General features: G+C 37.5%; 1 protein-coding gene across 5 annotated transcripts in view; it reads right to left on the bottom strand.

Annotated features, from left to right (window-relative positions):
* Positions 1 to 25680, bottom strand: part of MAP3K20 (mitogen-activated protein kinase kinase kinase 20) — a 171021-nt gene that overhangs the window by 69997 nt on the left and 75344 nt on the right. For all 5 annotated transcript variants that reach the window (XM_049712254.1, XM_049712255.1, XM_004267317.3 and 2 more), the window contains exons 3-8: positions 20134 to 20221; positions 14494 to 14595; positions 10241 to 10306; positions 6564 to 6592; positions 6308 to 6445; positions 212 to 298 (exon numbers count right to left, since the gene is read on the bottom strand). In XM_049712254.1, the coding sequence (XP_049568211.1) occupies positions 212 to 298; positions 6308 to 6445; positions 6564 to 6592; positions 10241 to 10306; positions 14494 to 14595; positions 20134 to 20221 (510 nt within the window). The remainder of the gene's footprint in view (positions 1 to 211; positions 299 to 6307; positions 6446 to 6563; positions 6593 to 10240; positions 10307 to 14493; positions 14596 to 20133; positions 20222 to 25680) is intronic.

Genomic DNA, 25680 nt, shown 5'->3' with positions numbered 1-25680 from the left:
CTACAGCATCACGACGTGAAGCTGCAACAATTAGATGTAAAGGGTCCATTCATGAGGAATAACATCACTTTGACCCTTTGTGTTAGCTCCTACTGCTAATCTTTCCATAAGCGTGAACTTACTTTCAATTTGAAGAAGATGAAAAAGTCTTTTGCAAAACCCCAATACTGTTTTCTGATCTATGTACCTGAATGGAGAATCGCAGACTTACCTCGTTTTTTTCCACTACAAGCCAAGCTACTTGTAATCCTTCCAGACCTTTAAAGGGGGCCTCCCTTGTTAGCATCTCCCAGAGAACCTGGAACAAAAAGAAAATGGAATTTTTATTCTTGTACTTCATATTTTTGGTATATTACTGAAACTTTAACATTTAACTGTATCCAGTTACCAGGCACAACCAACTCCATCTGTAGAAACTTGGGCAAAATGTATATATTCATGCAGAGGACTTCTTCCATATATTTTATATATATATATATTTTTTAGCTGTTGTTGTTGCTGTTCTTTTTTTATATTAAAAACAAAAAATCTGGTTTAGGAATTAGAATATCTAGAGCCAGGCTTAAAAGTTTATGAAACTAGTGGGCCTCAGTGATTTAACTTTATCTTGTAAATTAACAGCATTCTCATGTATCACCACAAACTAGATTTTATATTTTGTTGGTCAAAACTCTTTTGCACCTTCAATCTCTGATAAACTGCTCTATAAGATAATAACTGGGAATTCAACCATATTTTCAAAGGTTCAATAATGGTCTCATAAAAAAAAAAAAAAATCAAGGGCCAAATCCAAATCACTGGCTAAACCACTTCCTCCACAATGGTAGGTACTCGCCAAACCGTAACATTTAGATTTTGTGCTTTGGAGAAATCTCTCTCAAAATGAGTCAGTCTAAGGGATTCATTTTCCTCCACCTACCACATTATTTATTATACTATATTCTAAAATGTAATAAACGCCTTATATATACACATATATATAGGCTGTGTATGCGTGTGTGTTCATGCGTGTGCAAATTTATGTTTGTGTTATCTCTCTGCCATCCTTGAGATTAGCAGGATTAATAAATTTGTACTGAAGCAAACTGATGCTGGAAATGCTGAAAACAGCCAATGATTTGGTATTCTCTTTAAACTCTGAGTAATGGAGATTTTTACATTCAGTTTCTTTCTCTGTTTATACACATGAGTATTAAGATTTGAATCTACCAATACTTTTGTGAAGTGCAAAAACAATTATAATTTTTTCAATGATAATCGTAATAATAACAACCACTATCATTTATTGAGTGATTATGTTCCAGTTACTCTGTTAAACCCTTTTGGTATGTTATCATGATTAATCTCAATCCCATCAGAGAGGTATCATTCTCATTGTATAGATGAGGAAACTAAGGCTTAAGGAAGTTAAATAAACTTGCCCAAAGGCACTGAGTTACCAGGTGGCAGAGCTAGAATATGAATTTGCTGTCTCACCCCTGAAGGTCAAGGTCTTGACCACATGTAATTGTAGAGAGGGAAGAGCTACAGTATAAGAGAGAATGCAGCGGGCCCTACTTTCGGTATGGAGCCATGGCAGAAGCGAATTCAGCACCTCTGATTTACACTTCTGTTGTTCTAAAAACAAAAACCCATTTCTAAATAAGAATGTAGATTGAGGATATATACACTATTCAAGGGAATCCAATATGCACGATTTCCTCAGCCAGCGCTCTCGGTCTTATTGGAGCCATAACATGTTAAATGAATTCTGGCTAATACGAAGATAATTAGCAGCAAAATCAGGGAAACTGGCAGACGCTGCTCAAGCAGGAGGAAAAGAAATTCACTGAAACCTCTTTGGGCTTTTAATCAAGTGTGTCAGGTACTTCTTTAGAAGAGCTCCTGAATAATTCTATTTGAGTCACAGAAGTGCTTAGGAAAAGGTAAGGGGCATCCCAGAAGGGGATGATTCCAGCAAACACTGAAAGTAAAGAAAGGGTGAGAACTAGAACAGGTGTGTGGTAACCTGACACAGGGCGGCACGGGGCTGGGGTGGGGGACAGAGGCAGCAAGAGGGCTGAGCAGGAAATGAAGCCCCTCAGTTTGTTGCAATTACCACCCTCCCGGTGGTGGGATTGGGGAGGGGAAGGCTTATGAAGGGCAAGTAAGTGAATGGATTTGGCATTCCTAAGGAGAATGGGAAGAATGACTGCCTCAAATAAATCTAATGCCCTGGACCCCAAAACGTCTGGATAAGCAGCCTTGCACCCCTCCTTCTGGAGTCTGGCCTGCCTGCACAATACACTGCACATGCAGAACCAAGAGCCTGGGGAGTGACACCAGAAAAAGATTTATGTCATTCTTTCTCCCAAAATATTCAGCTGGAGAGTGTCCAAAAATCTAATAAGACCCGAGTTATATTTCTCCGAGGGTTCTAATCCTGGAAAAAATAAGATAGTTTCATTCTACTCCCTCTCTGTGTCTCTAAAGAGCTACCACAGCTGAGGGAGCCACTTGATGGATGTGAAACTGGCAAGGATGGCGGGGATGGTGTCCTTAACCACGGGGTCCTGAAGCCCAAATGAGGTCTTTAGTTTAATTCCAGGATCAGCACATCTCAAGATTTCCTATTATTTATTCACCATTCAGAAATGTATCAAAAAAGTAGGTGGTATAAGATAGGACAACAGCTTTTTCTACTGAACGAAATGACATGTGGCACAAAAAATGTAACTTTGTGGAGGAAGTCACTTAGAGGTCAAAAAGTATATTAAACTGTGACTGAAAATATCAGTTATGGAAAATGCAGGCCAAACGTTTTTGTGATCTTTCACCTTAAAAATATTTTCCAACTCATTTTATATTGAGACATCCCCATGTTTAAACTGGGTTCACAAGGGAACTTTCTATTTTCAGTTTACAGAAGAGAAATTTGGACAAGGCTGTGTACTTTTCCTGCCTTTTCTTTTACAAACAATGGAAAGCCATTACCTGAGCCGGGCTGGTTCTGGAACAGGGCTCAGAGACAAGTGAGGCAGTGATGCTCGCTCTTAAGCTACTCTATTTTCAAAGCTGGTTTTGGCTGAGAAGCTTCTGAGAAGGTAATCCTTTCTGCATTGTCCTCAGGAGAGCTTTGTTTTTAAAGAGTGGCTAGGTCTTGAGTTCTCAGAAGGCTAATTCTTCAATGATTTTGGCTCTCCTAAAGTCTTTTCTTTTTCGTGGATAATATCCTAAACACTCCTGGTTTAGTCCTTCAAGAGAAGTCACCAGAAGGGGGTAGAAAAAACCTACTGCCTTATAAAACAGAAACAATTGCCTGCCTAGCGAATACCAGCGCAGAAGCAAGGATCACAAGATCCATTTCTGGCATTTCACCAGCACGTTTATTTCAGGGCTATACAAGGCTGGCTAGTCTCCTCATGTGTTAAGAAGAAACAGAGGTTAATTAAACTGGGGAGGGCTAGGGACTTTGAGACTATGAAGGGCTAAATTCTTACAGCAAGTCTGAGAAAGAAAAATAAAAAGCAAACATATATTGGGGTTTGGGGGATGGGTTTCAAAAAAGGGACAACTGTTTTTTATGTTCTTATTCATCTGCATGTGACTGCTCTGTGGGTGGGAGCTCAATTAATGGAACAGGCTTTTTAATGAACCCTGGTATGTTTTCTGCAAACAGATGCACCTACTGACAAAGGAGTTCTGGTTACTCACCTGTTTTGAAAGGACATCAAAAATTCTAAATGCCCGCATTGCTCTCCTAGATAGATATAATTTTCAAGGTTTATGCACTATAAACTTCTACAGCTAACATGGCCCCTACCTTAATAACTGTCCTCTACTGCTCTTTTAGGGACATGTAACGCTATTTTCATTAAAAAAAAAAAAAACTGATTGTTTAAACAAAAAGGCTCAGTAAAGCATGCCTTGTACTTTTTCTTTCACTAATGGTGTTAATTGACAGTACTATGGGAAGGGGTCAGAATTAAATAAAATCCTGATTTGTCATTTATAATTAAATGAGCACATGTGCACTTTTCTGAATGGAATTCTGCTGATGCAGCTATGGGGTAAGAATAACCAGCATTCCGAGTAAACCCCTCTCTTTAAGATAGCAAAAGAGTAGCCCCTGTTTTAAAACTAACATGCAATGGGAAAGAGTGAGAATTGTGGTCCCTTATCAAAATACTAGGAACCGTTCTTCAGCCATGTGGCTTGTCTTTCTATCTTGAATAAGAGGGTTCCACAGGGGTCTCAAATGTCAGTCTGCTACAGATGGCAGAGTGGTTTTACCGGTTTTAAAGAGTTGTAAAAAACAAAAGAATATGCAACAGAGATGGTAAGTGGCCCTCATAGTCTAAAATATTTACTGTCTGGCCTTTATAGAAAAAGTTTGCTGGCTCCTGTTTCCACAGGATAAAATGAGACACTGGTCCCAAGGAGCAGGCAAAGTAAAATGTAAATTGCCCTAAGTTGGTGTCTAGCACAGTGCCTGACGCAATAAATAGATTTTTGCTTAAAAATGAGGAACATAGGGCTTCCCTGGTGGCGCAGTGGTTGAGAGTCCACCTGCCGATGCAGGGGACACGGGTTCATGCCCCGGTCCGGGAGGATCCCATGTGCCGCGGAGCGGCTGGGCCCGTAAGCCATGGCCGCTGAGCCTGCACAGCTGGATCCTGTGCTCCGCAACAGGAGAGGCCACAACAGTGAGAGGCCCGCATACCGCAAAAAAAAAAAAAAAAAAAAAATGAGGAACATAACTTCATTAAGAGGAAATAATCTCACAAACAGTCTTAAATCGCAACAAATTTCCCTATTTTCAGACTCCCCAGCAGATGATTTGTAGAATGGTTAGAATGTAGTAACTTTTGACATACGGGACCAGCTTTAGAATATATTTCTTCAGGAACTTTTGGTTTTTTCCCTTTCTTTTGATAAGAATTATTTTATCACTGTCTAAAATAGGTTATAGCCTTCATTCTTAGAAGCACACAGAATTAAGGAAAATTAGGTATTTAACCTGATGCTACTACTGTCTTCCAACTTTTACAATTCTAGCCTTTCATCAAAAACATATATTTCATTCATGAAATGATTTTTTTCAATAGCCAACAAAACTGCTATTATATTAATTTGGTATACATAAGATGTAGTAATGATTTAGAAAAAGCTAGCTAACTGAAACCAGCCCAGAACTTACTGAGGCTAGCAGTAATTACCTAGAGACTGATGAACTCTAAAGAAAAAGGAATGGGTTTGACAGTGTTGGTCTCCTGTGCTATCAGCTGTCACCTTCAGTTGAAAACACAGAAGTTCAGGAAGAAGAGGCATGTTGATTTGGTCTACAGTTAGACTGCTTTTTCCCCATTATTATGAAAGTCTCCTTTTAAGAAGTTATAAAATAGAGAGGCAATATGATCAGGAGATGAGAGGCGAAGACAGGGGGTTCCAAACACTATTTTGGACTTTTTAAAGGAAATACAGCATTTTTAGGGATAAAAAACTTATCCTCAAAAAAGGGCAACAAATTCCTTCGTCCACCAAGGAAACTCCCTGTCCACTCTCCCCTCCCTGCCTCTTCTCCCCCATTGCCCCCACTTCCTTCTCTCTGCTAATTCAGATACAACTTATTCCTCAAGAATGATCCATCTCAAAACTCCTCTAGCAGCTTCTGCTCCTTCACTTCATTCCTGTGGTCTCTCTTCCTTGAGCATCCCACCTCCCGACCCACCGGCACATTATTCTGTTCTTGTAACTATGTTGCTCTGCTGGTATTCTTATGTGAGACCTTAGATTCATGCTTCAGACAGCCATTGCAGCAGACATGGGCAAGGCTATGTGCTAGATGATAAGCACATTTTCTTCTGTATTCTCCAGAAATTCACTAATCAGTTTAATGGTTGACATTTCCTGTTAATTAACTCATTTGGCAGATCCATTGGTGGTTTCTGAGCAACGCATGACAACGAAGTCCTGTTCCACATTGTATCCACTGACTTGCAGAGATATTCTACAGACATATGTCCACCCAGGAAGGCACTCTCCACAGGAGGGCATCAGGCCCAACACTATTTTAGGTTCCATCTGAATTTGCTTCTTGCGATGGCACTGGCTTCTTCTCAACACAGGACAAAATAACTCAGATGCATAAAAATGATCAAAGTAAACCTTCTAGTAATTAGAAAATATTCTCTCTGTTGCCACTGCTCTGGGCATTCCACCAGAAACAGCATCATTGTTTTAAAACTGGGTTAAATTGTCATACCCCGCTTCTGCAAGTTTGCTTTTTGCATGTCCTTTAGCAACAAAAAATAAGAAATGAACTCACCACACCATAGGAATATGTGTCACAAGTTTCAGACACAGGGAGACTCTGGATAACTTCTGGAGCCATCCACGGGAAAGTTCCAACCAAGGACATGTGCGTTGTGTGGTTGTGGAAGCGAGAGGCACCAAAATCGCAGATCTGAGAAAAGAGAAACGAGTATCAACTTTTTACTCACTGACTAATACAAGAATTACCAGTCACAAAACCTACATCTGAAATTAACGAAATTTTTAAAAATTAAAATAAAGAGTCCTACCTTCAACACCCCATCAGCAGCAATAACAACTAAAAGGAAAAAAAAAAGATAAATTATGAAACTCATCTAATTTGAGTTATACTGAAAAATATTATAAACTTCTATTTCTATCTTCCATATGGCATTATGAAAGGTAAAATTAAAGTATTTACTGCACTGAAGATTTTGTAAAAAGGAGCTGACATTAAAATAAAAATAAAAAACTAATTCTATGGGGTGCTGATTAAAAAAGGCTTCAAAACACTGGTTTAAATTAAATGCAGTAGTGTCCAGCAAAACAGGCATAGATTAGGAGTAGTCAAGAGAACCAAATTTTTACTTGGGTTCTGCCACTAGACTGTCAACATGATACTGAGGAATAATTAGCATTATTACTTCATGGTATATATGGTTTTTCCTCCCAGTTGAAGAGTAATTTTCTTGAAGGCAGAGATAATACTCATTTATTTACTTATTCATACTTTCATTCATTTAACAAATATTTGTTGAGCATATACTATGGGCAAGGCCATGTACTATGTTCTAGCAGAGGAAGGTGAGCAAGACTGACATTGTCTCAGCTCTGGTAGAGATTACAGTCTAATGGTAAAGACAGTTAAACATCTATAATAAAGCGGGATAAGTTCCATGATGAGAGGCATGGAGACTGCCATAGGACCAAAGAGCAGTCTAAGAAGTCAAAGTGTAAGGAGGTTGAAGTTTCCTGGAAGAAATGATGCTATGCTAACCAGAAAGAGGAGACCTGGGGGAGGAAAGCAGTTTTCTAAGCAGAAGAGTGAGCTTGTACAAAAGGTCAGGAGCAGAGGAAAAGGCACAAGCCAGGTCCAGAAGAGCCTTTGTGAGAAATGGAAAGGCAATGAATGATTTTAAGTGGAGGAATGAAACAGTCAAATGTGCAAAGGGGAACAGAACACAGGTAAGTAGATCACTGTGTGCACCAGTGTTGTAGTCCAAGAGAGATGAGGATGCCTGCACTAAGGCTGTGGCAAAGGACAGGAGAGAAGTGGACCGAGTCAAGAAACAGGAAGCAGAATCATCTGGGCTTGGATTATTGGCTATGGGGGAGGAGGAGGAGAACTCAAAGAGGAAATAAAATAGAGGCAATACAGCATAATGGTTAGAACAGGAACTCTGCAATCGAACTGTAATTCCTTTTTATTTGATTACTGGATTAGGCAACTGGTATTGTCACTCACTGAGAAGGGAATGAAGGAATAATTTTTTGGGGGGTAGGCAGAAGATGAAAAGATCAACTTGGACACAGTACATTTTAGTACACAGATTTATAATGTTAGACTTTTTTAATGAACACTTATTAATCTTATGATAAAAAAGTAGAAGTATTTTTTAAATAACTGAATATAGTATTAACAATATTTATATTTTTATTTGAAAAAATGTATAGCTTATTATATATAGTATCAAATTTACCCTTAGGCTATTTCTGTGTACTGGATCATGCAAAGGTTATTTTCTCCACTTATCAAGGTCATTAGTAACAGCTAATAAGTATTGCTAAACTACCATGTTCAAGGCACTGCGTGGCTTACAAAGGAAAGGCTAGAAACATTTCTTCAGGATTCTGCCCTTGGCCTTCTCCGTTCTTATGCTCTTATTCGCCCACTCCCATAAAAGCCCCAACTACATCTTAACACTCTCAAATAGATCTCAGCCTCAAAACTATATATCTATCTGCTTATTGAACATATTCACATACGTATCTTGTGAGTCACTGCAATGGGAAGCCTGTGCACCGCAACGATGAGTAGCCCCTGCTCACTGCAACTAGAGAAAGCCCACGCACAGCAACGAAGACCCAACGCAGCCAAAAATAAATTTACAGTTTGTGTAGTTACTTGATGTGAAAACACATACACATTGAAACAATATAGATGAAACTTTTAACAGTTTTGGGGTGGGGGTGGAGACAGAATAGTAGGACTTTCATTTTCTAAGTTATATAGATTTATTTATTTATTTATTTTAAATTTATTTATTATATTTATTTATTTTTGGCTGTGTTGGGTCTTCGTTGCTGTGCACGGGCTTTCTCTAGTTGTGGCGAGCAGCGACTACTCCTCTTTGCGGTGCATGGGCTTCTCATTGCAGTGGCTTCTCTTGTTGCGGAGCATGGGCTCTAGAGCGCAGGCTCAGCAGTTGCCGTGCGTGGGCTTAGCTGCTCCGTGGCATGTGGGATCTTCCCGGACCAGGGCTCATACCCGTGTCCCCTGCACTGGCAGGCGGATTCTTAACCACTGTGCCACCAGGGAAGCCCTCAAACTGTAATTTCTAAAAATGGGAACATTCTCCATTGTTAGTCTTCATAATGACATCTTGGATAATTTAACCATTCTCCTCTCATGGGATATATAGGATATACTGGTAAACTAGATTAAAAGGAGAGATGTTAAACAACTTATTTAGATTGAAACTCTGAGCAAGAACTGAAAATGTACAAAGTCATAAAACTCCGATACTTCCTACTAGATTCTGTATTATTTCCTAATGACCTCCTGCTAGCCAATATATATTAAAAGTATTTAGCTCCAGGAAGCTTATGTCTAAGAAAAGCCAAAGGATAAGTGATGAAACCTAGAAAAGGGCAAGAACAATCAGCCAGAGTGAACTGTCAGGGTCAGGGTGCTGGTCCAACCTGGACTGCTGAGGAGTGGCAGCTGCCGACAACTTCCCCTTCTCCACCCCCGCAAGCACCAAGGTCCTGGGCAGCTGGTTGGATTCCCGAGTTCTCTTCCTCTGCTGGCCACGACTACCCATTCTAAGGACCACACTATTAGCAGTTACCCATTTTAACTGCAGTGATTTAAAGATTTTCTAAAAATAAATTGTTTTCCTCCTCCTCCATACTTAGAAGAATCACTTAGAAAGCAAGTAAAAAATTAAAGCATGTGAATGAATTGATAGCAAGATTTTTTGTTTTTAAGTAGCAAACTCTGAGGCAAACTCTGAGTGCTGGCTAGCTAAATAATCCCACTGCCTTTTTCCATTAATTTTCAAGTGATGTAATGGACAAAGCATTCTATTACCACTCCTACTTGAAGGTAACATCTAATCCTGCCATTTAAAAGTGCTCACTCTCCAAATTATAAAATACAGGATCATAAATAAACTTTAGGAAGTAGAGAAGAAGAAAAAGAAAGCTCTTACTTTCCAAACCTGTGCTGATCATTTTTGGGCACTCCTTTGGGCAATGTGAGTGACATAAAAAATTTACACCAAATAACTCAGGAGTAACAAGAACAAAACTCCAAACCGCTAGTACAGAGAGCCATCTAAAAATAGAAGAACTAGAAATACACAACTATGTGCTTTGACCAGCAATACCTGTTTTAGAAAATGATTCTAGAGAAATAATTAGGGATGTGTTGAAAATTTCTACTGAGAAGTATTAACTTCAACATTTCTTATCACAGAAAAAATAATGTAAACAACCCAAATGTCCATATTCTGTGCTATTTATACAGTGGAATACTATGCAGCCTCTTGAAATAATGTGGAGGATTTGAACATTTATTAATAGAGGGAAGATTTTCACAGTATCAGCAGTGAGTCAAAACAGCAGGTTACAAAAGAGATGGAAAGCATGATGCCTATTTCTATACAACGGTGCATGTATTTTATAATAAAATAGGTAAAATAAAAACATATGACTACGTTACCATTTCTTGACTTGAGATCTCTGTGAATCACCTTGACAGGAGCCTCCATATGTAAATAGTGCATTCCTTTTTGTACAAAAAGGAAGAAAGGCCTATTAATATAATTTTTCAACACTGCATCAGTATTACCTTTCTATTTTAAACATCAGTATTACTTTCCATATTTTTGCAAAGGATTTAATAGCAAAAACTAAATTCATGTGCTCTGTTCTTCCATGATGGATAAAATAGGGACAGGATATGCCCACATTAAGAAAATTTATATGCTAAGAAAAATTTATGTGCTTTAACCTCTTAGAAGTTGGAATTTGATTGTGGATAAAGCTAGCTTCTTATAATACCCAATAAGGACACCTTAATTTTCTGGAGTCTGCATGAAAATAGCACAGATACCACTGGAAGAAATGCTCCAATGACTAAGGTATTCTATACCACCAACTGCCTTCTAAATCAGCCAAAGTTCTGACCAAAAATTTCAGTTTTCATCTGCATGTCTGCAGTTACCCAGTGAAGCTTGGTTTCTCAGTACTCATTCCAGTAAGACCCTGGGAGTGGAGGTGGGGTAGGGGTGGGGAGAACTGGTTGGATTCATTAGTTGTGGTTGGTAAAGGATTTGGGGATCCTCAGATAGAAAAATATACAGTAGCTACAAAATATTTTATTCTTCTTACAAGGATAAATCTTCGACATAATATATATTTAAATGTACTCCAAAATTCTCTACAACATATTGAAAATCAGGTTACTTCAGTAAACTGGATGTATATAGAGTTTCATTATTTTGAATTAAAAAATGACTCTTTCCCAGTATTTATACAGTCTATCCCCTTAGAATAAAGAACAAGAGCATTTTCTACTGAAACATTTCCTCTCTTTATTTCTCAAGTTGTCTTTTCTAAACAATGGAATAGCCCCTCACCCCAATCAAACAGGTTCCTTTGGTTAATGAACTACCTTTTTTTTTTTTTTTTTTTTTTTTTTGCGGTATGCGGGCCTCTCACTGCTGTGGCCTCTCCCATTGTGGAGCACAGGCTCCGGAAGCGCAGGCTCAGCGGCCATGGCTCACGGGCCCAGCCGCTCCGCAGCATGTGGGATCCTCCCGGACCGGTGTCCCCTGCATCGGCAGGCGGACTCTCAACCACTGCGCCACCAGGGAAGCCCTAATGAACTATCTATTGAAAAATAATTTAATAACTAGGCCTTGGTTCTTTTTTTCAGTATATAGAAAATTTCAGTTTTATAAAGGCTAATTTTAAAAATAATCTATTATTTTCTACATTCTGATTATTATATAGTGAAGAATCATGAAAGAACAAAGAAAATTTTCAAAAAACTTAAACTCTTGCCATATAAAGATATTACTGAAGAGTCAACAAAAGTATTAGTAGTTCAAATGATCTTAAACAAGATATAACTGGAATAAAAGAAATATTTCTTCTAATATTAAGTTCTACATATTCTAAGCTGTGAAAAGTCAAAAGCTATAACTCAGGTAACTTTTAATAATTTTTATGACAGAATTTCATAGTTATTTCTCTTTGTCTTTAAGAATCAAATTCCTGAATAATTTTTCAGGTAGAAACTATTTAACTATTAGAGGTAGACCTAGATCATTTCTACATTTGCTGACAATAAAGAATTTCAAAAAACGCTCAAGCACAGAAGCTTTAAATACAGGCACTTTTCTTCCTCATGGCAGCTCTTACGAGAAAAAGTGTTGTAAATTATTTGTGTATAACATATAGTATATATTTATAGAATATTTAGTGTACATAAAAAGTTGTAATCAAAATCATATAAAATTCTATTTAATGTGTTTTTATAGAGCTATCTACAATTCTGTCTGCCTTATGTTTATTGCAAAAAAATAGGAATGCTGAAAAATATTTTCATCAATTTTAAGATTCAGAGTTTCCTAAAAAAAGATTTCACAGGAGTCACTGGGGAGATTTGGAATCAATGATGACCATTTGGAGATTGGATCCTGGTTTATTTGCTTTAATTGTTCCTTTTACCCATTGTTGACTGACCTGTAGCAATTTCAGATATACTGGTTGGTCTGCCCTCTATCCCTCTTCCCACCCAGAAAGAAGAGAATCTTTTTTTTTGCCTTTTAGGAGGTTTTCTCTTTTCAGTGATGTTAAGCAATGCCTATTTCAAAATGCACAAATCCACTCTTATTTGAAATGAATTATTCATCCTTTGATTTCTCAACATCTTGTTGCTTCAGTGGCTTCAGTCATGGTCAAACTGAAGGGCACAGCTGAATTCAAAATGGAATCAACAAAAATCAAGCCTTCCTATTTCATCTCCAAGTTCTACACATAGCTTTATCAGAGAGGGTAGAAGTCATTCTGAAAGCACTGATTTCTTCTTCCTTTCGCAGGCCACTTCAAGTATTAAGTATTACTTGTGACTACACATAAACAAGTCTCTTCTCTGCCTCACGCTTCTCACCTGAGTCCAAACACATTAGAACTTGCCTTTCAGATTAATTCATCAGCCACCAAAAAGTGATTTTATTACCGTGTGGTTCTGGACACTCCCATTTTCTCCATCCCTATTTTTTACCTCTAGTTCCAGTGTGCTATTTAGTCCTGTTCCTTTTCTTCCTTGTACTTCTGATACAGAGTGCCAGGGCTCTTGAGAAACCACAGGAATGACTGAGCTGATCTGGAGCCAAAGGACTTGCCCTACAGACAGGGACTGTTGCAGGGGAAGGGACCAGGAGGGATGAGGTTTACAGGCTGGGGGCCAGAGAAGCTTAAGTGGAGGGTGTACAGCTGGAAGCTGAGTGACTGGTGTCGGTTGATTTGTTTGCTGTCTATCCATCTTAAGTGCCATTAAGTAATAAGATGGGTGTAATTGGCTGAGCACCCTAAATGCAAATGTCTGTAAGGTGAAGTGTTTTAAGTCAAGAACTGCTTGTATATGTATTTACATTTCTGTAAGTGTATTTCCACAAGGCTTCAGGCAGTTTCCAATAATAGCACATTACCCTGCTTACGAACAGGTGGCCTACTGATATGCAGAGAAGTGGCTATGATGTTACATGAAAATGTCTTGAAGAATGTGAAATTTTAAGGCTGATTTGAGACGTCTGATGCATGAATACACAATTAAGTTAATTAACACAGCCAAAGCCTTAGGTATACCATCCTAAACATAGAGCTTATTATTCTTATAAGGTAATGAAGTACCATTCAAGCAGCAGCATTTAGCATGAAACTTTTGTTTTTTAATTTTCACTTTCTCCATTTGAAGAATTTGGCAGGTGTTGATGAAACTTAAAGCAGACAAGATAATTCCGCAAAGGAAAGGCTATTACTTTTGGAAGTCCCTGTGTAACTTCCCAGTGAAAGCAAAGTATGAGTTGCTTTCCTTATTGGATGCTAAATATCCCTTTATTTGCTTTGTAAAGAGATGTTGGTAGAGATTGGAGCAGCAAAATGCAAAGGAGTTAATTGCTCCAGTAAAATTTGGAAAGACTTGCTTTCTAGGGGTTGCTAGAATACAAACGTAACCATCAGCATTCATTAGATTAAGTTGTTTCCAAAGCAACTTTGACAGTTATAAATAAAACTCAGAAACATTCAGTTAGGAAAATGGAAAATAAAAAGATAAAAATAAATGGAATTTAAATTGCTTTAGAAAGCATTTGTCTATGCAGGAATTTATGAGGGAAAAAGAACTAGGCACCTTGTTTAGGCATATTGTGTATTAAAAATATTTCATTTCCAAGGGTGATTTCCAAGTTTACATTAAATATAAAATAAAATCTGAACTGCTTTTGCATGGCAGGATAAATAAAAAAATTTTTTCCAAGTGGTTACTATTTTTAGCATATTATTATGTATCCGAAATGAGTAGAACTAATCCTACAGTAAGTCATGTTTTCTGGATACTGCATCTCAGTAGAGACTTGCAGCACAGCAGAATTATAATCTTTCCATTTAATGTATCGAACAAGCTGGTCAATTACAATGTCACAAAATAGGGCAAAAATGCTGCCTTGGAGCCACTGATTTTGTTGGAACTTGGTTTTTGGTAAAAAAGAAAGGAAGAAGAGAAAAGGAATGCAGGAGTAGAAAGGCAATGATCTAAAATATTATGTGCACAGTAAGCTGCAGAATTCTTTCTACTTTTGGTCTGAAAAAAGAACATCTTAAGATACAGAATAAGAAATTCCTCCGACTAAAGTCACCATGTCAGGATGCTCTCCATCAATTCTGTAAGAATACATGAAGCATTACCTTTGGCTACATCAGTGGCCCAGGTCATAATGTGTTCCATGTCCATCTCTTCACTTCTGTTACTGTTAATGTAATCATAGAGTGACCCCAGAGAAGCATATTCTATTTTCAAAGGAAACATAAGCATATAATTAAAACCAAGGCACATTTCAGAAATAAGACTTCATAGTTTCATTGGGAAAATGTGTTAAATTAACAAAAGGCATTAAAAGTTTATAAAAACTGTTCCATGCTGTTTCTAAAATTTTCTAAAAGTGAATATCATCCTGGTAAGAAATCTGTCAAAGACAAGACCACTAACAGAATGAATAATAAAACTTGAGCTGACAATGAAATCCAAATACATTCAGATGGAATTCAGAAACACAAGGATGTTGCAAGAATGTATTTGAAACAAAGGTAGGCATGAATATAGGTATTTCTTCAAAAATTTGTTATTCTTATGAGATAAGATGAAACACATAAGTCAGAGGGTTTATGTGACAATGCAAACAAATCAGTATTTGTTGCATCAGGATTTAGAAGAGCCCTCAAATTTGAAGCACAAAAGGCCAAGAAAGTGAGAACATTCCTTTAAAAATGGCTTTGAGATATAAATTCTCTATCTTAAAATTCACATACTGTAAGTGTACAATTTGATAATTTCTATGATCCATTTTCAGTTTACTTTTGTGTATGGTTTGAGGTGAGGGTCTAAGATTTTTTGTTGTTGTTGTTGCATGTGGATTTCTAATTTTCCCAGCACAGTTTGTTGAAAAGACTATCCTTTACCCATTTAATAGTCTTGACACTTTTGTTGAAAATCAATTGACCATCAATGCAAGGTTTTTTCCCCTAAATTCTTAATTTTGCTCCATTGCTCTATATGCCTGTCCTTGTGTCAATACTGCACCATGCCAATTACTACAGATCTGTAATAAGTTTTTTTTTTAACATTTTTATATAATAAGTTTTGAAATGCGGCAAAGACCTTAAACTTAGATCTTTCTTAAAACTGGTTTGGCTATTCCAGTCTTTTATATTTCTATGTGAATTTTAGGATCACCTTGTCAATTTCTTACAAAAAATGTCTGCTGAGATTTAGACGGGAATTGTTTTGAATTTGTAGATCAATTTGGGAGAACTGCCGTCATAACAATATTGAGTCTTCCAAGCCACGAACATATAATCTTTCCATTTATTTAGATCTTTATTTTCTCTCAGCAATGTTTTGTACTTTTCATTGCACAAGTCTTAACACTTCTTGTTAAATTTATACCCCAATACTATTAAATTTATACCAAAGTACTATTCTTTTTGATAGTACTGTGAATGGAATGGTTTTTAAATTTCATTTTTAGACTGTTCATTCCCAGTATATAGAAATACAATTAATTTTTTTTTTTTTTTTTTTTTTTTGTGGTTCGCGGGCCTCTCACTGTTGCAGCTTCTCCTGTTGTGGAGCACAAGCTCCGGACGCGCAGGCTCAGTGGCCATGGCTCACGGGTCCAGCCGCTCCGCGGTATGTGGGATCTTCCTGGACCAGGGCACGAACCCGTGTCCCCTGCATCGTTAGGCGGACTCCCAACCACTGTGCCACCAGGGAAGCGCCCTACAATTAATTTTTGTATATTAATCTTGGATCCTTGTGACCTTGCTTATCCTGTTTACTAGTTTTGGTAGTTTTTTGTGGATTCCTGGGGTGTCCTGAGTCTTAGAGAATCATGTCACATAAGACAGTTTTACCTCTCCCTTTCTAACCTGGATGCCTTTTATTTTCTTTTTCTTGCCTGATTGAACTGACTAGAACCTCCAGTACAATGGTGACTAGATGTGACAAGAGCAGAACCTCATTTCCTTGTTCCCAACCTTAAGGGAAAAACATTCAATTTTTCACCTTTAAGTAAGATCTCAGCTGTGGGTTTTAATAGATGCTATTTATCAGGCTGAGAAAATTGACTTCTATTTTTAGCCTGTTGCGATTTCTTAGCGTGAATGGGTGTTGTAGAATGCCAAATGGTTTTTGTCTTTTATTCTATTATCTATTATGATGCTTTATATTAATTGATTTCAGATGTTAAATCAACCTTACATTTCTGGGATAAATTCCACTTGGTTGTGGTGTATAGTCCTTTTTATTGGTGGCTGTATTCAGTTTGCTGATACGTAGTCAAGGATTTTTGCATCTATGTTCAGGAGGGACAGTGGTCTGCAGTTTTCTTATTATGTTTTATCTGGCTTTGATATTAGGATAATACTGGCCTTATAGAATGAGTTGGTAAGTGTTCCTTCTTCTATTTTCAGAAAGAGTATGGGAAGGACTGGTGTTATTTTTTCTATAAACATTTGATAGTATCCACCAGTGAAATCATCTGGGTCTGGCGTTTCATTATGAAGATATTTTAAATTATAAATTTAAATTCCTTTACTTATAGTTCTGGGCAGATTTTCTGTTTCTTCTTGAGTCAGTTTTGAAATTTTTTATCGTTTCAGGGACTTGTTCATAGCAACTAAATTGTCTAATTTGTTGGCATAAATTTGGTCATAACATTCCCTTATAATCCTTTTAAATTTCTGTAGGGACTGTAGTGCTATCCTCTCCCTCATTCCTGGTTTTGCTAATTTGTATTTTCTTTTTTCTTGGTCAGTCCAGCTAAAGGTTTGTCAGTTTTACTGATCTTTGCAAAGACCAAACTTTTAGTTTCATGGATTTTCTCTATTATTTTTCTGTTTCCTATGTTATTGCATTCTGCTCTAATCCTTATTATTTCCTTTCATTGGGCTTGCTTTGGGTTTATTCTGTTATTTTTGCAATTTGTTAAGGTTGGAGCTTAATGATCAATTTCAGACCTTTTTTTTTTTTTTTGCGGTACACGGCCTCTCACTGCTGTGGCCTCTCCCGTTGCAGAGTACAGGCTCCGGAAGCGCAGGCCCAGCGGCCATGGCTCACGGGCCCAGCCGCTCTGTGGCACGCGGGATCTTCCCGGACTGGGGCACGAACCCGTGCCCCCTCCATCGGCAGGCGGACTCCCAACCACTGCACCACCAGGGAAGCCCAGACCTTTTTCTTTTTTTTACCATAGATGTTTAAAGCTATAAATCCCCCCCAAGTACTACTTTATCTGCCACCTATAATTTTGATATGCTACATTTTCCTTTTCTCTCTGTCCAAAGTATTTAAAAATCCATTGTAGTTTCTTGACTCACTGGGTATTTAGAAATATGTTGTTTAATTTCCAAATATTTGGGAATTTTCCAGGTTTCTTTCTTGCATTAATTTCTAACTTAATTCTATTGTAGTTGGAGAACTTTTCAGTCCTTTTGGATATATTGAGATTTATTTCATGGCCTAACTTATGTATGCTAAAGAATGTTCCATGTGCCCTTGAAAAGAATATATATTCTTTGTTGGGTGGTGTATTCTACGTATGTGAGTTAGGGAGAGTTGGTTGAGAGCGTTTGTCAAGTCTTCTATATCCTTGCTGATTTTCTATCTAGTTGTTCTCTCAGTTACTGAGAGTGGGGTAATGAAATCCATTATTGTTGAACTGACTATTTATCCTTTAAAGTCTGTCAATTTTTGCTTCATGTACTTTGAGGACCTATTGTTAGCTGTATATACATTTACATTTGCTGTATCTTCCTGATATGCTGATCCTTTTATCATTATGAAATGATCCAATTTATCTCTAGTAATATTTCTTTTCTTAAGCCTATTTTGTCTGAAATTATGATAGTTACTCCAGTTCATGGTTATTGCTTACACGGTAGTACAGAATTAAGGTTTCCAAAGATCAAGGCAAAGATGGTCCACTATTGTACCTTTTCTTTTGACTTTGGAGATTGAGATTCTAGTCACCCCATTTCTTTGCAGATCTGGGAGAAAGATGTTCACTTCCCTTCCAAGGGAAATAAAATGGCAGCTGCCTCTTGGACTCTGTTCCAGGTCTTATAAGCAGATTTTAGAAAATCTCTGTGATGAGAAGTTTCAGCACGCACAGGTGCACACATACACATACACCCTCTCACCCAGAAATCATCAATTCTAGTCCCTTCATTCACGTATGAGAAAACTGAGACATAGATCATCAGTGACCCACCTATGCAGCTTTGGCAGAATCAAGACAAGATTTCATTCTCAATTCCTATTCTGGTGTTCATTCCATTCCATCACTCTGATAAATTATTCTTTCAAGTCCTCAGTGTGAGTGACAACAGCTGCCTGCTGCAATAACCTTTTCTATTAACAAGTACACTCAGGTTGGAATAGATTCAAGCCATTCAAGATTCCCTCCTCAGAACCCCAACATCTGAGAAAGACAATGAGGTTCTAAAGAGGGGGAGCTAGCTAGGCGGGGTGATCAAGGTGTGTGTGCCTGTCTCTTTCTGCCTTAACCTTCCCGTACTAAGACTTATTTGTGTTCATTTCAAGAGGCAGGGCAAGTGCTATCATCCCCTACCCATTTGATCTTCCACACTTGACTCAGTTCGTGTACGTATGTCATCCCTCAGCATCTGTGGGGGGTTGGTGCCAGGACCCCTTGCAGATACCAAAATCCACAGATACTCAAGTCCCTTATATAAAATGGAGCAGTACAGTCGGCCCTCCACAGCCGTTGGACCTACAGTGTGCTCACAGGCTTTTTGCATACAAGAAGAGGAGTTTCTGTATAAAATCAAATTGAGAAATGTATACCACTGTGGTTCTACCACTGGCTGGGTAACCTTGGGAAAGTACTTAAGTTAGAGTTTTAGTTTCTTATGTGAAATAAAATTACTTTATCTATTTCATAGGGTTATTCTAACTATTAGATGAGATAATTTATAAGGAAGTACCTAATCCAGCCCTTTTTACTGAGGGTGTTTTGTTATTTTATATAAAGACAATCCAAGTCCTTAACACTACAGTCGAAGAGAGGGCTAATCTTTTAAGGTTTTCTTGTTTGCTTTGTTTTGATCAAAGAACTGCCGTGATAAAGAACCTGGTCAAAGTTACGTATTGTAAAATTGAGCACTATACTTATCATAGACCTGAAGTTGCTCATTGGATTATACAAATATGAGTATAAAGTGTTAAAAATATGTGCCTTTCTGTGTTTTTATACGGCAAAATTTTCTGTGTGCTCCTTTTTGGAAAGGGTATTTCCATCAGTTATAGACTGCTGCTCCAAATTATGTGATAATTTAGATCAAGGTCATTATCAACGCAGATGACCAAATCTGAAAAATATTCTCATGTCAGAGGCCTTGAAGAAAGAATGCTCTAACGGGATTAAAATGCCTTGCAAAGAATTATAACATGAATAGCTCAAGAAATCTTAATTTGTAAAAGGTCACAGAGTTACAAAAAACATCGCTCATTTCAACTAATTAAATGAAATTTTAGTTAAATGGCACCTTTAAATATTGGTACTGCAGCTGCGAGTGCATTTAAATAGCATTTACGCAGATATAATTAGCACAATTAAACATGGGTAGAAGTGGAAACACCATTCTTAATTATATTGATATAATCAGTTTTATTAATGCTTTATAGCAACAAAAGTGACATCTGACAGTAGCACACAATTCATGACAGAACCTAATATTAAGCATTTTAGCATATTAAAGAATCTAAAGCTAGGTAATTGGGGAAAGAAAAAAGTCAAATAGAGTTCTTACCTGTGACGATACCATAGTTGGGAGGTTCAAGAATTACTCCGTAAAACTGGATGATGTTTCTGTGACTGAGGACACTGAGTATTTCTGCCTATACAAAAATCAAATACAAAATTGCATAAAATTTCACATTTATAAAAGTCTCATAAAATAAGTTTCCTACTCAATTTTCTTTTACATACATTTACAAAGATGTATATGTGCTCAACAAGTATGTGATGCTGATAAAACTGTCTTTGGCAGCACTCTTGACAGATTAAGAATTTATATATTGAAGCTTTCTGAAAAATTTAAAAAAGAAGTGGGGTTGAACTGGCGGCAGAAGAGGTGCTTACTAGCAAGCTGGCATGACTGACAGTGGAAGGGGATGACTAAAGAGGGGAGATACCACATTTATTTACAGTAAAAGCCCTCTTCCTAAAAGTCAAGTACATTTTTTCCTGCATAATATTTCTTTTGGGAGACTGCAACAAGACTGAACTTCTGTCGGTCGGATGAGTAGTCATGACAAAATTACGGCAGGGTTTCTTAACTATTACTGGAATAGATTCAGGTAATACCTATTTATATTATTTATCTAACCATTTATAACCAAATATATTATTGCTCTCGTACCATATGCAAAGTACTGTAAAGGACAGACACGTGGATTCTTGACTTTCAGTGGTGATTTGATAGGGAAGCCAGACTTTACACTGTGAAATGTGTTAATTATTAGAAAACTGTACTGCAGAGTGTCATGGTAAAAAATACTGTTTATTAAACTTAATTGTTTTTAATTAATTAATTTATTTATTTATTTTGGGCTGCATTGGGTCTTCATTGCTATGCATGGGTTTTCTCTAGTTGCTGCAAGCAGGGGCTACTCTTTCGTTGGGGTGCACAGGCTTCTCGTTGCGGTGGCTTCTGTTGTTGTGGAGCATGGGCTCTAGGCCCATGGGCTTCAGTAGTTGTGGAATGTGGGCTGAGCAGTTGTGGCTCATGGGCTCTAGAGTGCAGGCTCAGTAGTTGTAGCACACGGGCTTAGTTGCTCCGTGGCATGTGGGATCTTCCCGGACCAGGGCTCGAACCCGTGTCCCCTGCATTGGCAGGTGGATTCTTAACCACTGTGCCACCAGGGAAGCCCTAAACTTAATTTTTAAAATGAAAAATAAAAGAGGTACCACAGTGTATATCTGCTAATGTCTACAGGAGGATGTTCTCTAGATTAAGTAAATTACATGTAGTCATTAAAATTTTATTGATTTTGTGGAGTTAAAATATGGCTAATCAAGAATTAAAAGCACAATTAAAGTCAGCAATGAATAAAAATGGAGAAGCCTTGGTCATAAAGGAGACTCCCCTTTGGGAATTTGCACATTTGTTATACATTTTTCTTTTCATAGTAGGAGTTGAGTTTTCATTTAAAATGCTGTGAAACTTGTTTTGAAGGTGGTGTGACTAGATAGAAAACAGAAGGTTCAGGGTTGACAAGGGGTCAATGTGGGAACAAGAGAAAGGAACATTATTCGTGATTGGATGAGACATTTATCAAGGTTGATTTGACAGTTTTTTCTTTTAGTAATATAGGTGTTGAAGGGAGCCATCAAAACGATTCCTTAACATTCACTGAGCGTCCACTGTGTGTAGAGGTTCTGTATTCATCAAACAACCTTCTCATAGTTTAGTTTTCCAAGTAGAAAGAAAATGCATTAATTGAGTAATAAATACAATTATTCATCCATATGACAATTCTACTTCTCATTAAATAATCATAAATGACCTTGGTTGTAAAAATTGAGTTCATGTGAAGCTTGGAAATCATAAGCCCTCTATTTTTTTTAAATTAATTTATTTTATTTATTTATTTTTGGCTGCATTGGGTCTTCATTGCTGCACATGGGCTTCTCTAGTTGCGGCGAATGGGGGCTACTCTTCGCTGCGGTGCGCGGGCTTCTCATTGCAGTGGCTTCTCTTGTTGTGGAGCATAGGCTCTAGGTACGCGGGCTTCAGTAGTTGTGGCTTGCGGGCTCTAGAGCGCAGGCTCAGCAGTTGCGGCGCACGGGTTTCGTTGCTCCGTGGCACGTGGGATCCTCCCTGACCAGGGCTCGAACCCGTGTCCCCTGCATTAGCAGGCGGATTCCTAACCACTGCGCCACCAGGGAAGCCCCAAGCCCTCTATTTTTAAGTGGCAGATCAACTCTTTTGTGAGTAAAGCATGAGAGTTCAATGTTAGGAAGCATAAATGTTGGGACTAGTATTGGTCAAAATAGGGGACTGTTATCCTTTGGTGTGTTTTGTTATATTGTTTGGAATATCTAAATCCTGTGACCATTAAAAATGTTTGTAACAATAAAGAATAAATACAAGAATATTCTGAATCCTTGGAGAACCTTTTTTTTTAAATTTTATTTACTTATTTTTGCTCATTGGGTCTTTGTTGCTGTACGCGGGCTTTCTCTAGTTGCAGCGAGCGGGGGCTAACTCTTTGTTGCGGTGCGTGGGCTTCTCATTGCCGTGGCTTCTCTTGTTGCGGAGCACGGACTCTAGGCACACGGGCTTCAGTAGTTGTGGCTTGCGGGCTCTAGAGCGCAGGCTCAGTAGTTGTGGCGCACGGGCTTAGTTGCTCCGCGGCGTGTGGGATCTTCCCGGACCAGGGCTCGAACCCGTGTCCCCTGCATTGGCAGGCGGATTCTTAACCACTGCGCCACCAGGGAAGCCCTGAACGACCATTTTATAATTAAGCACGACACGGGATTTTCAGTGTTCCAGCTAGTTTTCATGCTTACGTTTAAGATATTGACAAATTATACCCTGGAGAGAGAATTTATCTTTTCAGGTATTGGTAAGCATGTCTAACAGCTCTTGAGTAGACATATGCTAAGGACAAAACAACAACTATTGTGTCCCTTTGTTGTGCTCGTATTTTAATTTTTTTACAGTTATAAAAAACTCTTGCAGTATGATTTGTAAGTAAAAGACATTTTTATGGAATAAGACTTTAGGTTCCAATTTAATAAACTAAGAATTTGATTTAACATCTTGAAAACAACGTGCTACTTTAGAGTGCTGTAGTAGTTTCATGGAAATGGGCTAATAATAAGCAGAGGTAGATTAAATAAATAAGTGGTATTTGCAATCGATGAAGGTCAAGTGACACCATGTTAGCAATTCAAACAAACTCCAACAGAAATACCTGGGATTAACTGAATTACTAAAACCTGTACTTGTAGCAGCCAGTAACTGACAGCAAGCGTATGTATTATGTAGATTTGCCTTTATAGGCACCTGCTTGCCAACAGTTCATTAATGGAAATTGCTGAAGTAAATATGCAGCAAATAATTTTTCCTTAGATTGTTGTTTTCCAGATTTAAATTCTGGGATACTCTAGCAAATGGCCTGCACATCAAAATAATGGATTAGTGGTTTTAAAAAGTTCACTATTAAAAAGGAAACATAACAATGACGAAGGCTAAAATAATGCTCCATTGTACTGAAAACTGTAAATATCTTTTTACACTATTAAAACTAACAAAAGAATTATTTTTAGTACATATAATTTGATGAAAGTTGTTTATTTCTGTTGTATTGATTTTATAGTTGCATTTTTATTTAACTGAAAAATTGATTTTGATTTTATGAGCTATACACAATAAAGAGTTAATTCTTAGGTTTATGTTTACTCAAGTTACACTGAAATAACAATTTTAGTCAACACTGGAAGTCCAGATGACTTCATTTTTCTACACAATGTATTTACATTTCTGTTTGCAAAATGCTATTGTAAGAACTCTAACAGATACTTTATGCGGACTCACAGCAGCATTATTCACAACAGCCAAAAGGCAGAAACCACCCAAGCATTCGTCAAGTGATGAGCAGATAAACAAAACGTAGTAGATAAATACAATGAGTATTATTTGGCCGTAAAAGGGAATTAAGTTCTGATACTTGCCACAACATGGATGAACTTTGAAAGCATTAGGCTAAGTGAATAAGCCGGGCACAAAAGGGCAAACATTGGATGATTCCACTTATATGACATATCTTGAAGCTGGCAAATTCACAGGTTAGAAAGAATGTAGATTAGAGGTTACCAGGGACTGGAAGAGGAAGAAATGGGGAGTTATCACTTAACATGTAGAATTTCTGTTTGGAGTGATGAAAAATTTTGGAAATAGATAGTGGCGATGGTTGATTTCAACACTGTGATTATAGTTAATGCCACTGAACCATACACTTAAATATGGTTAAAATGACAGATATTATGCTGTATGTATTTTACCACAATAAACATTTTAAAGGTTTTAAAAATGTTATTCTAGACTTTTGCAGAGATGAATGACCATAATCTATTTACTAATCATCCAAGAGTTACACAACCCAAGCTCTAAAGATCTTTGGGGTAAATAAGTAGTTTTCCAGATTAGGACGTGAGGATTTAAGGAAAGACCAGGACAGACTACAGCAATTTAAACTCATGCCCAAAGATTCTCCATAAAATAAAGGATCCCAATGTGACAGACAAGTGGAGTAACCACAGGTCTATTCATAAAAATGTCTAGTAGTAATGTCCTTATCAGAGCACACAGATGTCTATACAGCTATTGTGTTTGCAGTAAGATATGTGACTGCTCCCATGGTTTCCAGTTGGGGCTGGTTTCTTCTTCCCTCCCTCACTCCTTCTTTCTTCATAGGAAAACTTATCAGGGATTTGGGGAGGAGGTGGGCACTCTGTTAATTTTCTTTCAACTGGCATTTCTAAGCATTTATGTGGGGAGATGACCCATTAGCTCAGTGGGCCATGTTTCCAGAACTCAACCAGCAGGTTCCAAATGGCTGATCCAATCAGAGAGAATAAGAGAAACTAAATATCATAATTTAATTAAATTTAAGTTTAGGGGGTGGTTAAGTTTTAACATCCTTCCTTTAAAGTACTTTCAACAGCTTTATAATAAGGTTTTAAGTTAATTAGTATCTTCATCTTCAGAGCAATCCCTTTCCCTCTATTCAAAATTTTTTTCAACCTAATCCCAAATTTTAATTTGTCTCTTTAATTTTGGAGAGCTACCATAGAACCCTTAAAGATTCTATGAGTTTTTTTCTTTTAGTTGAAGTATAGCTGATTTACAATATTGTGTTAGTTTCAGGTGTACAACAAAGTGATTCAGTTATATATATTTTTTCAGATTATTTTCCATTATAGATTATAAAATATTGAATATAGTTCCCTGTGCTGTACAGTAAATCCTTGGTGCTTATCTATTTTATGTATAGTAGTTTGCATCTGTTAATCCAATACTCCTAATTTATCTCTTCCCCTCTTGTTCCCCTTTGGTAACCATAAGTTTGTTTTCTTTGTAAGTCTGTTTCTGTTTTGTATATAGATGCATTTGTATTATTTTTTAGATTCCACATATAAGTGATACTATATAATATCTATCTTTCTCTGTCTGAATTACTTCACTTAGTATAATATTCTCTAGGTACATCCATGTTGCTGCAAATGGCAATATTTCATTCTTTTTTATGGCTGAGTAATATTCTACTGTATATACGCGCACGTGTGT

This window comes from Orcinus orca, chromosome 7 (genome assembly GCF_937001465.1).
Source record: "Orcinus orca chromosome 7, mOrcOrc1.1, whole genome shotgun sequence".
Taxonomy (NCBI): Eukaryota; Metazoa; Chordata; class Mammalia; order Artiodactyla; family Delphinidae; genus Orcinus; species Orcinus orca.
Note: the sequence above shows the minus strand (reverse complement) of the source record. Positions and strands in the feature narration are given on the sequence as shown.